Source organism: Pogona vitticeps, chromosome 2, assembly GCF_051106095.1.
Source record: "Pogona vitticeps strain Pit_001003342236 chromosome 2, PviZW2.1, whole genome shotgun sequence".
Classification (NCBI taxonomy): domain Eukaryota; kingdom Metazoa; phylum Chordata; class Lepidosauria; order Squamata; family Agamidae; genus Pogona; species Pogona vitticeps.
In genome coordinates this window covers 192,451,852-192,468,545 of record NC_135784.1, presented here as the reverse complement: position 1 = coordinate 192,468,545, position 16,694 = coordinate 192,451,852, and the positions used below count along the sequence as shown (strand labels likewise).

Below are 16,694 nucleotides of genomic sequence, written 5' to 3'. Positions count from 1 at the left end.
TTTCCAAAATCAAACACCTTTAGTTATGTGATTGGAAATGTCCTAGCCCAGATTACCTTTGGGCTAGGACATTTCCAAGCACATAACCAAAGGTTACTTTTGTTTTCTTGTGCCATGTATACAATGTTTAAATAATGATTGAATGTTTCATTTTCTGTTGTACACATTCAAGCTTGCCAGGATACACACTTCTCACATTCTCTGTTCCAATTATATGCAGCCCACAGCACCAAACCTCCCTTTTGGTACTGTGCACACCAGCAGTTCTGTATTCTTTGAGCTTTAATTCAATGTGTGGGCCCACTTGCTATAAGAACCACAGTTAAAATTAGTTATGCATAATTTAAATCAATTTATAAATGCATGGGTGAAATCAATTTATATGGATGGCAGTGAAATTTTTTTTCTTTTCAACTGACCATCAGCACCTACGAACAGAAGATTTGCATCACATCACAGTCTTGCCTATATTTACACAGGCTTTACTAGTCTGGCCCAGTCAATCTGTACTGGGATTGGATGGGGAGGAAGTAACTTTCTCTTTAATAGATTTAGTCCGAAGTAAGCAAATATCTCAAACATTGTAGTGATAAAGAACCTGTCTTGTATTGCCGTCTTCTCCCTACCAAGGAACCTGTGCATTTTGCCCATGGATTATATGTGTTCAGACATGTGGCATCAAGCACTGCTTTTTTCATCCCAGCAGTCCTGGGGTTGTCCCATGTGCAAGAGTCACATTGCTTGGTAGAGCAAAATGTTAATGTTTACAAATCCCTCCTCTTGTGTTTTACCTTAAGATTCTGACTATGCAAGATTGCAACATCAGCCTTATGTAATATACACTATTGACTTGCTTTTGGTAACACTTTGCATAAGGAAGAGATCCAGTGAGTTTGAAGGTACCCCCATTTTCTTTTGTTGACCTAACAAAGACATTACCCAATATGGATCCTGGAAGTCTTCTTAGGCATCAGAGTCATGTTTATTTCCTGTTGTGAAGGTAGTAAGCCATTTGTGTGTGGCCTCAAGAGCAGAGCCTAGGGACAGGTTGTTAGCTGAGCCGGTAAACTCATTTCCTGTAAAGATTTATTAACCATACCCAAGCATCTGCTTTCCTTCAAAGGGGGAAGGAAATAGGATGGCTATAAGGCCTATTTTACTAAAGACTGTCCTCTTCTTGAAAGTGTACTCTTATGGTACCTTAAATATTATCATCCTTTCCTTGGAATTTTTTTTCCTGGATTGTGAAGTACATTCCAAGGAAAATCATGTGAAATAAATGTGTTAACTTTGAAGTTTGCACAAGAGTATTTGTTCCTCTTGTATCTAGTTGTGTGATTATGATTAGGATATTTCCACATTGATGCAACATATGCGGGTGGGAGAAATCACATGTTTTCATATAAATACAGTTGATACAGAACTGATGGAAGATGGATAGATTCAAATGCCCCAAATAACCTCTTCACAACCCCCAATTTATTTAAAGCCGGGTCATAGAGGCTTCTGTTCTACACACGGGCAGAATAACACACCTTTGTAAAAGAAGATTGAGAGATTTGCAGTCAATAAAGTAAACATCAGAACTGATTTATCTCAGGCAGCTGAGAAACTTTTCTCAGTGCCATAGAAAATGCCCATCAATCACCAGAAAACAAAGCAAATAGATGGCAAAATAAAATCCTAATCCAAAATGGCAAATGAGAGCAGTATTTCCAGAAGCAGACTGTAGAGGGAGCTTTTCCCCACTGGATTTCTTGTAGTTTAACAAGGGACTGTGGTGTGGAAATGCAGGATTGAGAATACACCTGACTATAGATTCCTTCCTCCTCTGCTTGCCTGTGGTTTCGTTGGTGTCATTAGCATGTGCCATTTAGGGTTTTTTTTTGGACTCCCACTCTACAGGATTCTTCAGGAAGCTGCAACTTGTTTAGTCCTCCTTGTTAATAATGATGGCTCCCCTTATCTCAATTACATTAAATCACATGACAGCTAGGGATATGCCATTTATCTTTTGTTCTGTTTGTTTTTTTCCAACTCTCAGAATTCTCTAAGAATTTCCCAGGCAGAATTCTGGGAGTTCTAGCCCACAGATTTTAGCTGCAGACACCAAGTTTTCACTCGCCCGGACTAGGGTCTATCTTGGGCCTTGCTTCCTGTTGATAATGCACAAGAAAGAAAGCACGACAGCAGCTTCCTTTTCTGTCCTGAAAAGGACAGCCTAGTCCAGGTGAGTGAAAGCTAGGTGTGTTTCTGTAGGCCGCCCCGACCCTCATCTTGTTTGTTTGTTTGCTTTGCTTCCTTTGTTTGTTAGTTTCTCTGTCTCACCTTTCCTAACTTCCAAGTATACAGTAAGCATGGAAGGATCTCTCCCTTGTGTGGCGACTCCATTTTTCCTACTGACTGTGACTCTAGACAGCAATTGTAAGTAAAGATACCTTATTTCACTTTAAATGCTTCCAGAGTTATTTTTAACATCTAAAGTACTAGTCACTGTGAAAAGGGGTGGGCCACTGAAGCTATTCTTTCACACTGCTTCCATTTTTGTACCTGACACTCTGCTAACTGTAAAAGAAATTAACCAAATTCTCCAATAAAAGGTTTGTCAGCAGTATAAAATATTTATCAGAGCTCTGAACACTCCACAATTAAACAAATATAATATAATTTGTTTAAAACAAATATATCAGACTCTGAATCAGAGCGATACCGATTTGTGGTTTTGTATTACTACTTTCAAAATGGCTTCCTGGGGAATTCTGGGAGTTTTAAACCAGAAACACAAATCTGCACACCCACACTCTAAATTCTGATAATATATGTATCTTTCAGTTCCTAGTTTCTAAAATTTCATTAGGCATCGCTGAAGATTTTAGAGCAAATATTAAACCTTAAAACTGGCTTTTTAAAAGAAAAGGAAAAAACCGAATAAATGGAGACTCTGTGAAGGCCAATTCTGCACCATGCCAATCTGCCCCTTTTCTGTGCTGTTGCAGAATTCTCACACCCTCACAGCCTTGTTCAAGTCTTTGGGTGCATTTCAAAGTCACAAAGGTGATCAATTATTATATCATGTACTTAAAAGGAGCAACAACAGCATTCCAAAACATCCATGAGAGCAATATTATAAATAAAGCTTGCTCTGAACACTGGCCTTCCATGCTAAATATTTCTTTTCCTTTTACTTTGTTCCTGTACAAATAGTTTGCATTAGGATTTTCTGTGAATTTTCCAGTGCTGTGGGTAGAAATGGGCACAAACTGAGCCACAAAACCTGACAAACCAGGCGGGTTTGTTTTGTGACCAGTTTGGGGATCCCATTTTGCTGAAGCAAAACAAAATGGCAAACTCCCCACCCCACCCCAATGGTTGTTGTATGTTTTTCAGGCTGTCTGGCTGTGTTCTTGAGGTTTTTGTTCCTAACGTTTTGCCAGTCTCTGTGGCTGGCATCTTCAGAGGAAAAGGAGTCAGAACTCTGTCTGTGCTCTGGTGCAGTTTTGTGGGATAGTTGAGTATTTATAGCTGTAGGGTCAGCTTTTTGTCCTTTTCAGGAGATTGGGTGATTATGGTTATCAGCGTGTTTTTTATTGTGGGTGTATTGTTGTGATAAGTAGGAGAGATGATCTGTCACTGTGATTGATGGGTGTCGTTAGCTGGTCTTTTGTGTGCAGTGATTACTGGTCCTTGTGGCTGGGTAGAATTCATTGACCTTTTGCAGGCTGTGTTTTTCATTGCTGGGAGCCAGGCTTTGTTCAGTTTTAGACTTTTTACTTATTTTGTTGAAGCTCTGCTGGTGTTTGTGGATTTCAGTGGCTTCCCTGTGCAGTCTAACATAATGACTTTTGATGTTGTCCAGTACTTCTGTGTTTTGAAATAGAATTTCATGTCCAGCTTGTTTTAGGTCATGTTCAGCTACTGCCGATTTTTCCGGTTGCTTTAGTCTGCAGTGACTCTCATGTTCCTTGATTCTGGTGTGAATGCTGCATTTTGTGTGTCCAATATATTCCTGGCCACATCACAACAAGCCACATCAGAACAATACCCCTTATCGCACCAATACACCCACAACAAAAAACACGCTGATCACCCAATCTCCTGAAAAGGACAAAAAGCTCATCCCACAGCTATAAATACTCAACTATCCCACAAAACTGCACCAGAACACAGAGTTGTGACTCCTTTCCTCTGAAGATGCTGGCCACAGAGACTGGCGAAATGTTAGGAAGCAAAACCTTAAGAACATGGCCAAACAGCCTAGAAAACTCACAATAGCCATCAGATCTCGGCCATGAAAGCCTTCAAGAAAACATTTCCCTACCCCCGTTGGAATTTCATTTTTTCCCAGCAAAAGGGGATGCTCATCCATCCCCTTCCCACGACCACTGTTTCTTCCATCCCCATTTCTACCGCCTCCCCCACCTCCCTTGCAAGGAGCCGGCCCCACTGCCTCCATGGGCCCATGACTCAGATGATAGGTGGATGCCATGCACAGAGGCCCAGCGACTGGCAGGGAAGCTGAGCCCACATTCTATGAATATGGTGGCAGAGGCAAAGGTGGCAGAGAATCAGGCAAAGGCTGCAGGAATAGGGAGGCCCCCCACCCCAGCATGAACCAGAATACTGGACCACAAACGGGTCCAGTTTTCCAGAGGTTTGTGCTGATCCATGAACCACCAGCTTTCTGGTTCATGCCCATCTCTAGCTAGGGAATAAAGTGATCCATCTACAGATAGCGAGATGTCTGTGGACATCCCTGACTTTCCTCATGTGTGTAATGCTAAAATATTAGGATATATATGATGGCGAGTGTTTACAAGATCGGAGAGTGATGACAAATATAGTGGGTCTGCTAAATAAAGGCATATTTTGCATATTTAGACTAACGTGGTAAGGGGAGGAACTTTGGGACAACGATTTTATTCTGTCCTCTCCTTCCAAACAACCATTCGACCAAACCAGAAGTGTGGCTGCGCAGTGTTTCCCACTGAAAAGCTGGACAAGGCATCCAGATTGGGTAAAGAGTGGGGTTCACGGTCTACTCCAATTAAACACCAGGGCAGGGTTGTTGTTCTTCTCGTTGTTGTTTTTACAAAGATCAACTTGCACAGCTATAGCTATGCTAGAATCATTCATCCAAAGAACATAAATTTTCAGCAAATTTCTCCCAGAAAGAAGAAAGCTGCATCGCTGCTCTTCCACTTTCAGCAGGATGAGAGCTACTGAACCCCCTTTCTCTTATATTGTTTATGACCAAGATTTCTGCTCTCTCTGCCTCAGCAGAAGTTTTGAGACGTTCCCAGAGCGTCCATCATGCTTCCTGTCCCTGAATCACTCTGTGATCACGCCCTTACCGCCAGCCTCTTTTTATTAAAATGAAAGGATTACACCACTCGATTCATTTCACCAACATTCATTGTTGAATGACAGAGATTCCCTTTTACTCAAACGCTGCCTACCAACAGCTTCATCGCTCCTCCCTCCTTCCTGCCTGAGAGGCTGGAACTTTTATTCTGAAAGGATTTCACGGCAACTTGAAGCTTCTTTCCCCTGCCCGGCTTTTCCTTCTTCTGAACATTTGCCTTTCTTTCTGCATCCTCTTTCTCTATGCCAGCCCGTCGCTGCTGCCCATAAATTAAGTCCCAGTTTTCATTAGAAAGGTGATACTGAAATCAAGTGAATAAAAATGATCCTGCCTGCTTAAATTTGCCTCCACTCTGGCTCTACTGCTTATCTGTAGTAAATGGATTACCCATCTCGCTACTCAAGGACAAAAAGATGGCAGAGAAAAACAAGAAAACAATTATTCAGAGTTGTTGGTCATCTGTAATACTTTTAATAGAAAAAAAATTAATACAAAGTGTGAGAAATTGACTGGTTAATTCTGGTCCTAGTTTGAGGGTATGATGTCTGCTGTGTCCAGAAGTTAGTACTTGGAACTAGGCATGCGTTGTGTTTGGGATCACTTCACTTTCTGGAAGACCTGGACACAAACTTCATCCTCTGCGGTCATACGCTAAAAAAAGAGGAATAAGAGGAAGGGGAAGAAGAAAGAGTGAGAGAGGGGACCATCTGCAGCTTGGGAAGCACCCCTTACAAACTAATGTATGTCACAACACTAATGGGAGAAAAACTATTACCAGTACTCATTATGTTCAATTTATTTCCTTGTGTTTGTCCCGTGGTGGGAGAGGCAGCCGTCCTGATCAACAAAGTCTAAAATCAGTATTAGGGTGACAGTTATAACCACCACAACTAGCACTACTACAGTGCTGCTTTGATTTACGTACTTAACCTGTCCCAGAAGATGTTCGCAAGTAGAAATGTTCTTAAGTCGAATCAGCATTTCCCATTGAAATGCACTGAAACCCAGTTAATATGTTCTGCCTGTTTTTCGTTTGTATGTAGAGGCACCGGTTGTAAGTCAAAGTATTAGTTCCCATAGGAACTAATGCAAAACCAGTTAATCTGCCCTCTACCACCACTAGGGGGAGATTTTTTTAACCTAAGATGACTTAGGTTAAAAAAAGGGCAGGGAAGGAGGGAGGGAGGGAAAATGTGGAAAAGAGGAGAGAAAGAAGGTCATCACTGGGGCAAACAGACACCTCACACAAAGGTTTGTGCTTTTAAGCACAAAAAGAGAGAAGACAGAGAGAGAGAAGACAGAGAGGAGGTTGTTTGTTTATTTTGTTTGACCTCCCATTTCCGATGGGGGGGTTGGTTGCTTTTTGGAGTGTTTTTCCCCATTTTCAATGGGTCTTGGGGGTTTGGTTGCTTTTTGGGTTTTTTCCCCATTTTCAATGTGCCCTGCATGCTTCCCTTGCTTTTTGATTTGTTCTCTTTGCATTTCTGATCTGCTCCATCTGTTTTCTGTGCTTTTGCAATGGTTCCTGCATGCTTCCCTTGCTTTTTCCTTTGATTTCTGTGTGTTTTTGACCTTGTCCCTTTGCTCTCTGTGCATTTCTAATCTGCTCCATTTGTTTTCTGTGCTTTTGCAATGATTCTTGCATGTTTTCCTTGCTTTTTGCTTTGTTCTCTGTGCATTTCTGATCTGCTCCGTTTGTTTTCTCTACAGGGTTTTTGCAGCTTGGGTTTGGGATAGGTGGGGGTGTTATGTTTCTGTGCTCTGATGGGACTTGCAGACCCTTTCTATAAGGGTCTGTGCTGGCTGGTTTGCTCTAAAATGGAGTTTAGTCTTTTGATTTTAAATTCAGAAATCTTTTTGCAATGGTCTGTGCTCGCTGATGGGCTCTAAAATGTTGCTTGGTTTGGTGTAAAATGTGTTGGTGTAAAATGTGTGGGTTTAAAATGTGTTTTAGACTCCAAACTCTCTCCCCCACCCATTGTCTTCTCTCTGTGTCTTCTCTCTTTTTGTGCTTCAAAGCACAAACCTTTGTGTGAGGCTTCTGTGTGCCCCAGTGATGACTTTCTTTCTTTCCTCTTTTCCCCATTGTTCCCTCCCTCTTTTCCTGCCCTTTTTTTAACCTAAGTCATCTTAAATTTAAAAAAAAAATCTCCCCCTAGTGGTGGTAGAGGGCGGATTAACTGGTTTTGCATTAGTTCCTATGGGAACTAATGCTTCGATTTACAACCAGCGCCTCTACATACAAACAAAAAACAGGTGGAACGGATTAATTGGGTTTCAGTGCATTTCAATGGGAAATGCTGATTCGACTTATGAACATTTCAATTTGCGAACATCTTCTGGAATGAATTAAGTAGAAGCATCACTGTAATTTAGTCTCCGGCTCCATCTAGTGGCCAGTCCTAGTAATACACCTTGGGGTTATTTTTTTTTCAGGTAGTGAGTAAGTGAAACTGCAGGCAGTGATCTTGTGGATATGGCAGTCCACAAGATACTGGGGAGCTATAGCCAGTGCCAGGAAGTCAAGGGAGCTGCGGGTCTAAAATGTTTTGGAACCAGTGGTCTAGTCTAAAAAGGGGGGGGGGGAAAGTAAAGGAAGTTTTGATCCCTCATTGTTGATCCCACCCCCATGGTCCAGCTGTGAATTCAAGCTGATCTCTTCTCTGCTTGAAGCTCATGGCTCTTTGTCACAGTAGACAGATCCCCATATTAGTACATCTGGAAAGCACTTTAAGGGGATTGCAGGAGACAGAAAAGGTCAATCAAGGCCCAACAAGTAGCATACCTAGTGATTAAAGTTTTAGCTCCTGGCAGATTCTGAGAAGGAAGAGGTCCACTGTTTTACTGCCCTTTTTTGTGGTTCCTCACTAATCATCATAATCATCATAATCATCCTAGAACTGCAGAGCTAGTTCTGCCCCAGCCCCTTGTCAAAGAGACACAGTGGGGAATCAAAGTCCCAATCTCCTAAACTGGTGGTTCTTAACCTTTGTTACTCAGATGCTTTTGAACTGCAACTCCCAGAAACCCCAGTCAGGACAGCTGGTGGTGAAGGCTTCTGGGAGTTGCAGTCCAAAACTCCCGAGTAACCGAAGGTTAAGAACCAGTGTCCTAAACCACTGGTCTATCCAGACTTTTGTTGGGTTATTAGATGTTTTTTAGCCTGAAAGAATAATCTCATCTGTCCTGAAAAGGGATGGGAGTTGGAGTGGAAGATGGTTATCCAAATGGTGGTACAGTTTTGAGTGACTTGTGCTCATCCATTGCTGAGCCTTGGCTTCCTCTTTGGGAAGAAAGAAACTTGTGTAAAACCACAGCTGGATGCCATTATTGTGTTGCTTTGGGCACAACATCCACTCCTGCAGCCTGACAGACAGTCCGCCAGAATACTGGATAAATAGAAGGAAAATTCCTGAAGGGCCTAAAAAGCCAACCACTTATATTCCCTTCAGCCGCATGTGTTGGGAACTTCCCAGCGGTTTAAACCTGCCCCAATTTAGATCCACCTCTTCCCCTTTAATGGCACCTCCAAATCCACTGGCTTTTAACAAGAAATATTAATGGATATAAGGTCAGGGTGGGCAGAAAGGTCCCCAAACATAGCACAGCAGGCTTGCTTCATTTTTGAAATAATTGCTCTCTGTTGGATGGTGGGATGTGAACAATTTCATCTCAGTGCAAAAGAACCTAAATGGGCCAATGATTCCCATGTATTTTAGCAGTGAAGGCAAATTTCTGCCTTCCCTTTGCACCTGGAAGATGGGCAACTTGCTGTGTTTGCATTTATTTCATATATATTTTACAATGAAATGCTGCTGTGAAAGACGAATAAGCCCAAGCCAATCTGGCAATCAGGACATTTTGGAAAACATGTTTTAGCTTGCGGTGGTGGTGGTACTGGAGTGAGGGGGAAATACTGGGGTGAGGGTTGGGGAGATGGAAGGAAGGCAGCCCTTCCTTTCCCCACCTTTCTTCTCAGCTGAGGCTCTGGTGGGGCTGTGCTGCCTTTTGGGGGACAGGGCCCATAGAGTTGGTCACTCACCCTCCCCCCTTCTCTCTCTCCTTCTGTCAGGCAGCAGTGAGGACACAACATTAGCTCCGCTAGCAAGCTGTAAAAGCTTGAGCTGGTGACCCAAAGACAGGTACTTTATTCTTTATTTTTTCAGATGGGTGTGTGTGTGTGTGTGTGTGTGTGTGTGTGTGTGTGTGTGTGTGTGTGTGTGTGTGTGTGTGTGTGTGTGTGCGCGCGCGCGCGCGCGCGCACGCGTGTGTGTGCACACGTGTGTGTGTGTGTGTGTGTGTGCGTGCGTGCATGCATGCACATGTGTGATTGTGCATGTGTGAATGCATGTGGGCATCCAAGGAAAGCCAGTCTCCACTCTACCTGGTTTCCCTAGCAGTTGCTTTTGTATACTTTCCCCACATTTCCTCCCCCCCCACAGCAATCACTAAGCCAAAAATAATTGGGGGGGGGGGAAGAGAGAGAGATGCTGTCATCTATTGATGAATTTGGGTTGTGGAGGCCCATATAGCTCCCTTCCCCACCTTTTCCATGGCTGTCATTAAACAGGCCACAATGACTTTCCTTTTGGGGGGGGGTAAATAAAGTGACATAGTGAAACAGCAATGTGTCTACCTATTCTGGTACACATAATACTGCCATGTATTTCATTTATCTGGAATAGCGCTGCATCAATAGGCAATTTTAAAAAAACTGTGACAGAGAAAATGAAAACAAAGGAAGGGGGTTCTTGTTGTCCATCAAAATGTCACAAGCCACCAAATATGTCACAGGGTTATCACCTCAGATAACACTGCCCACAACTCTGGGTGCAAAATAACCATCCACACAGGCTACACAATGGGATAATTAGGAGAGTGCTGAATTGTGCCAAGAAGAAGAAGTAGCAGTAGTAAAAGAAGATGGTCTATGCCAGAAGGGAGTGGGACAGATCTAAAAAGGGGTGGGATGGAGTATTCTAAGTCAAAGCAAGTGTGGACACCACAATTTGATTTGAATCCAAATGCACCAAAAGTGATACAAACACCCATCTGGACAAGCTCATAGTCAGTTCTATTAGAACTTTTTGGAAGTTAATTAATGGACAAGGTACTTCGACACTCTTCTGATATCAAAAGTGTGATTTTGTAATCCAAAATCAAAGTTAATTTCCTTGATACATTAATATATGATATTGGATACTGACATTGAATAAACCTAAACTTTAGCCTGATTCTTATTTTATTCCCATTATACGATGGCATCGATTGCATTCATGTGCTATAAGCTTGCCAGACCCTTTGTACAAGCTGGCGAAATACGCCATGTTTTCCACTGTGACAAACCTTCCGCTTTATAGATGGACCATCCCTCCTTTCCTCTCTGGAAGGGAGCTTCGCCACTCAGAATTCTAGTCCACTTATAGTGCAAGCCTGACTCAAAAATACACCAGATGTAGGAGGTTACGAATGGAAACAACCCTCTTCTGCCAGGAGAAAGGCTCTAATGTTGGCCAAATGCCCTAATCTCTGATCTCAGAGATCTTTTGACCTAGAATTGTTCCGTGGCCCAGTCCCTCACAGCCACTATGCAGGTACAAGGTTAGGTAAAGGTGAGGCTAGTCCTCTGTGATTACCAACATCACTTTACCCTAAGAGGGATTTGGATTCGACACTGTCTTAACTGGCTTAGTCCGAGCTCAGCTGGCCCTTCAGGGCTAGTTAAGGCTGCCTTATTCTTCAACACAGCTGCTCTGCATCTATCTGACAAAGAATGGAGGGGCTGTCGCTGGGTCTGGAGTTGAAAATAACACGGATTGGACTGACAGTACAAAGCTCAAATGCAACACCCCTCCCCTATTATGGCACTAATCTCCCCACCCCACCCCAAAGAAACTGCTTACTGGCGTTGTTAAACGGGTGAGAAACTTAGGGGGAGAGTGTTTGAAATACTAATGGGGAGATCTGCCAGGAGGCTCCCCACCCACTTTTGATTTAACCATCTCTTGCTTTCTTCCTCTGTGCCCCCAGGAGCAATCATGTGGTCATATTTCAAGGAAAAGACAAGACAAAGGGTGGCTCCCCGCTGAGCTCAGAGCTGTCAACTTTTGAACTCTTGGGAAGGATGTTTTCGTCAAGGGGCCGTTGCCTTCAGAGGAGGCACAAGACACATAACTCATGGGGCCTGGCTGGGACTTATCAAGGCAAGAGGAAAGAGAAGAGCAGACATTCCAGGCTTCTGGAAGCTCTCTCACGAATATTGCTTCCTCTGTGGTCAGGGGAAGCTGGTTAGGGACTCTGTCCTCACCAAATGCAGCTGATCCCCTTCTAGCCAGTGCTTCCAGCCCCGATTCCGTTTCTCTCCTCGCTGTTCACACACCAGCTGATCTCCATCCCAGTAGACAGTTGTCTGAAGGCAGGTGGGGGGGGGGAGAAGGCAGGGGGTTGGGAATGGAGAGAAGAAAAATAGCATTAATTTAAAGGGAAACGAACCTCCAGTCACCGAAGTGTTACGACAAATCGGTTGCACCAAAGCAGAGCTGGCAAACCAACAGGCACCCACTTACCTGGAGGTAAATCCCACTGAACAAAATGAGGTTTTTGAGAGCCTTGAGCTTAGAGGGTTGAAGTGTAAGACCATGAGCTACAAAACAGAACTGAAGCACTTCTTCAAGGCACTCAGGAAGTAAGGAAGCTACTCACGTTCTCCCAGCCCCTTCCTCACTCTGCAATGGGGAGAGCATAACACTTTTTGCTATATGGTGGTTGAAACATTTACAGGATTTTGGCATGTATGTATGGGGCAGACTTTGAACACCCAAACACAACGTAACCACAGTTGCATTCAGACCAAATCTTGCTGCTATCCGAGGACTTTGCTTTCTCGAAAGGCAGTTCGGATCAGCTACGACTAAAATGAGAAAATGTTTTAGTGGTCCCAAGACTGTGTAAATCTCACAGGATACAATAAAAGTTTTTAATACCTTGGAAACAAAATTGCACCCATGGCTTCTACATGGCTCTGAAGTCTCTGTTTTTTATGGCCAGACCTGGAATCGTTTCAGAATAATATTCTAAATGCTATTCTAAGTGCCCCCAAGGGTGCTTTTGGTTTTATTATGAGCGGAAATGAAATGTGAGAATCCAGTGGAGATAAGACGTTACCTTTTGTTTGTCAACCATCCTGGGAACTATTTGGGCTACAAGAAGGATAAACAAAAGCCATAAATGCCCCGTCTCTTTCTAATGATTGATCAATATCTGTGTAAATGGCAGACAGAGCCAGTGTGGTATTGTGGATAGAGTGTCAGATGAGGACTCTGGAGACGTGGGTTCAAATCCCTGCTCTGGCCAGGCAAACTCACTGGTATGTGGGGCAATGAGTAAACGACTCCATCCTTGACTATATCACATACCTTAAACCCCACATTAGGGTCACTGGTAGTGATTTGGCAGCACATAATGAGTACAAATCAGAAAATATAGGTTTCTAGGGTCTTTGACTTCATGGACAGTTACATTTTCAGAAAGAGGGCCACCTGCTTTGTCTGAGAGAAATGGGGACAAGCCAAGGATCTGCAGAAATGCTGGCTTATTGTAAGCAGCCTTGGGTTGGAAGCCATATGGAGGCCCTCTGCAGGGAGAAAGGCAGGGCAGAAATAAAACAAACAAATATATTGTTTGCAACAAGGATCCTGGTACATACCGCCTAACTCTTCCTGTGTTTTCATCTAAAAATGGACCAAACTGACCCTCTAGTTTGTTTCTTTTCCCAACAGACCAGAAGAGGTATGCCCAGTTTGGTTCCGGGCTGGTTTCTCTCATTTATTGGAACAGAAATAAACAGGCCAGCTAATTAAGCCTGCCTTTGCATGCCAAAGCGACCCTTGCTAAGAGCACTGAGCTGCACGTTGCTCATAGCTGATAAGCCAAGATTCCCATGGAGGCATCTCTGGATTCGGTTGTTGCTGAATACTTCAACTGTTTCACTTCTCCAGCTTTTCTAATGTCCAGTCGGAACAGGGCTGCGCAATGGCCAAAGCCAGGCTGGGATGTTAGGAAAGTTCAAATACCTACTCAGTGATGAAACTCCCAGGCTATCATGGGCCCCTCGCTGTGGGATAAAGCAGACATTTCTTTGTGAGAAGCTCCGTCTTTTCCATCTCTTGCTCTATAGTAAATGCAGAGCAACTCAAAACTCTCGTATGAGTGGTAGGTGAGCTTTTTAATTTTCCCTTCCCTCTTGATGTAAGTGGGGCCCACAGCACCGCTTGCAAAATTTTTGATCCTTTAAAAAGCAGGGTATAGGAAACCTGGCGCTTTACAGATGTTTTAACTGATAACTCAGTCCCAGCCAGCAGAGTTAAAGCTTTGGAGCTGTATTAGGGAAAAAAACATTTGAAAGAGGGCATCAGGTAGCCCATCCATGCTTCAAGTCAGGGACTCACAATTTGGGGTCCACTCATCAGCTATAGCCAGTTCAGCTAATAGCAAGGGATAATGGAAGCTGCAACTCAACCAGAAGGCCAAAATCGTAATGGATCGTTATTTTGCAACAGAAAGCAGTGATATGAAGGTGCTGCCCTTTAGGGTAGTTATGAACTAACATAATAATGCAAAGCACTTTGAAAATTTGGTGGGGAGGGGCATCCACGAGACAGTTACATTGGTCTACTGCAGAAAACACACAAAGGAAAGTCTTGCTGTATCGTAAAAATTAACAAGTCTTATTGGGCATAAGCATTCGTGGACTCCCTAAAAGGAGAGGCATAGAGTTGGGATCAGGTTACTGTTGTCATCAGACCCAATCAGCTGAATGCAGCCCAGATCTATCAGTGGCTGCCCACCAAGAAGATCCATAAGTGACCTGTTTTCTGCTGGGCTGGGGCCCACAAAGGAAGGCTGAGGGGACTGCAAGGCATCTAACAATGCACCCTATGTAACCCACCAGCCACATGCTGCGCAGGCCAAACATGGAGCCTTGTTTGCTTAATGCAGAAGGCCCAGTTGGCATGCCAGTTATCTCACTGTGTGAGAAGTGAAATAAGGGTAACATGGAAGGTTTCATGCGAGGAGCCATTTCTGCACCCTAGCCATCTCAAAGCTACCACTCTGCCTCCCAAGTGTATTTTCTAAAACCCCTACTCAAGGCAAAGTGGCACAGAGGAGCGCTGAAGGACTCATTCTTTCTTAATGAAATGGTGGTGTGTGTTTTTTTTCACTGCATGCAAATGGCTTCCTTTGTGTCCTTCAGGTAGACAGAAAGTCAGCCTTTAAGAACTGCTGAGCCAGCACAAACGAAGGCCAAGAATGTGTGCATCTGAAACCATGTAGGCAAACTCAGTTCTACCTCAGATGGACGTCACTCGACAGAAAGCCAACTTTTTTCCTCACAGGCCAGCCAGCGGGGCCTCAGCCTCTTACCTGGCACTTTCGCCCATCCACTGGCCCCAAGTCCTCTTCAAACTCAACTCCCAGGTCAAAGTCCATGATGTAGTTTCGAAGTGAAGTTAATGTGCGGATAGTCATGTGGTCTCCGGTGTGGATAATCTCCTTGTCTGGCTTCAGGAGGCAAACCAGTTTCCTCAGAGCCACATTGATGTCTAAACCACAACAGGGAAAGAACATCAAGAGGACAGGTGAGGACGCCGGAAGAGCGTAGGGATCCGAGTCCAGAGGGCTCAGTAGCAATCAATATACATCAAGTAACTCATCCCTCACAGTTATCCCAATTTTTATCTCATCTTTGTCAGTCTGTGTTGATAAGCAAGGAAGACAGAAACAAGTCTCAGCAAGTGCCTCAGGTATTTACACTCAGCTCCTACCATTCTGAACTCCATCTCTCTCTCTCTCTCTAAGTAGCCTTAGATACAGTACTTAAATACAAGTGGTTATCTGAATATGCACTCTCCTGACCAATTTACTCTAGGAAACACTACTAAGCTTAAGAGACAAGAGGTACAAATCAGGGGCTCTGCATTTGAATCTACCTCAAAAAAGCAAACCATGTAATCATATGCACAAAGTAGGGACAATAATACAGGCTCGCTTGACAAGTCTATGATGGGGTTTCAGTGTACACTTTCAAACACTTGAAAGTGCTGCTGCATAGAGGTGTTCTATAAGGGCTAAATTGTTATGACTTTGTGAGGCTTTTCACATGGGCCAGCAGCTTGTTCTAGATAAAAGCGTAGTGGGAGTATCATAATTTAAAAAAAGAAGAGAAAAGGACGGTGCCAGATGTATTCGTGAAGGCTTTCACGGCCGGGATCTAATGGTTGTTGTGGGTTTTCTGGGCTCTCTGTCCGTGTTCTGAAGGTTGTTTTTCCTAATGTTTCGCCAATCTCTGTGGCTGGCATCTCTGGCTGTCCTCTGAAGATGCCGGCCACGGAGACTGGCGAAACGTTTGGACGAACAACCTTCGGAACACGGCCAAAGAGCCCGGAAAACCCACAACAACCAGAAGGTGCCAGAATTTAACTCTGTCTGGATTATTTTGCCTCCTGAATCCCAAAAGGCAACTGTGGGCCCAGCTGCATTACCTCGCTGACATCTTGGAAAGCACTCTGCACATGCTCTGCATCCCTGTTTTAAAACCCCGACCCTTACATGTCCTCACAGCGGATGCTGCCATGTACTATCATTCCCGAGGGTTTAAGCGATGCCTTTTGTGGCAGCTTGCTGGGAGGGGGTGGAGGAGAGGGGAGCGGCTGATTCCCGGGATCCGGAAAGTGGGCTTACCTAAGGCACGGAGGTAGTTCTCCATGTTGTCTTGGGAGACGAATCGGTAGTAGCCAGTGAGGTTGGGAGGCATCTCAGAAGAAAGAAAAGAGGGAGAAGACCAGAGGAGAAGCCACGTGAAGCTGAAAGACTCGAGGACCGGAGGGAGGAGGCTCGAAAGCCGTTCCAGGAGCCGCTGTAAATCCCTTGACAAAGAAAAAGAATAAAAAAGCAGGATCGGCTCAAAGAAAAAGGCGCCGCTCCTGCCGCTCCCAGCTCTCCTGCCGAGGGCTCCCCAAGAGCCGAGCCTACAGTGATTTCGCGACGGCCCCTCGCTCGGGGGTTTATATAGCTCCGCCGCGGCACCGCGCCCCGCCGCCGTAAGAGTCGCGCCGGCCCGGCCCCCGGAGGGAGCGGAAAGGGGGCGCGGCGCTCTGGCCTCCCGCTCGGCACCGGGTTGGGCGACACACACACACACACACACACACACGGAGAGAGAGAGAGAGAGAGAGAGAGAGAGAGAGAGAGAGAGCAAAAGGAAGAGCCGGCCTGCCTTCTTCGCGGCGCTGCCGGTCTTAAGAGGAACACAAGACCTGGCCGCTGACGGTCCGGC

At 44.5% G+C, this 16,694-nt stretch overlaps 1 protein-coding gene across 1 annotated transcript; it reads right to left on the bottom strand.

Annotated features, from left to right (window-relative positions):
• Positions 1-5,810: 5,810 nt before the first annotated feature.
• RBP5 (retinol binding protein 5) lies at positions 5,811-16,457 on the bottom strand. The gene is made up of 4 exons (XM_020804206.3): positions 16,103-16,457; positions 14,786-14,964; positions 11,670-11,771; positions 5,811-6,013 (listed from the first exon to the last, which is right to left on the bottom strand). Exons 1-4 carry the CDS (start codon positions 16,173-16,175, stop codon positions 5,960-5,962), a joined length of 408 nt encoding a protein of 135 aa, XP_020659865.1. The 5' UTR covers positions 16,176-16,457; the 3' UTR covers positions 5,811-5,959.
• Positions 16,458-16,694: the final 237 nt, after the last annotated feature.

What these genes read in the sequence shown, in the direction of transcription:
- RBP5 (XM_020804206.3), bottom strand. Translation starts at nt 16,175, where the DNA reads ATGCCTCCCAACCTCACTGGCTACTACCGATTCGTCTCCCAAGACAAC. An exon ending in GAACTACCTCCGTGCCTTAG is followed by an intron (nt 14,965 to 16,102) that starts GTAAGCCCACTT and finishes GTTGTGGTTTAG; the next exon opens with ACATCAATGTGGCTCTGAGG. An exon ending in TGGATGGGCGAAAGTGCCAG is followed by an intron (nt 11,772 to 14,785) that starts GTAAGAGGCTGA and finishes ACCTGCCTTCAG; the next exon opens with ACAACTGTCTACTGGGATGG.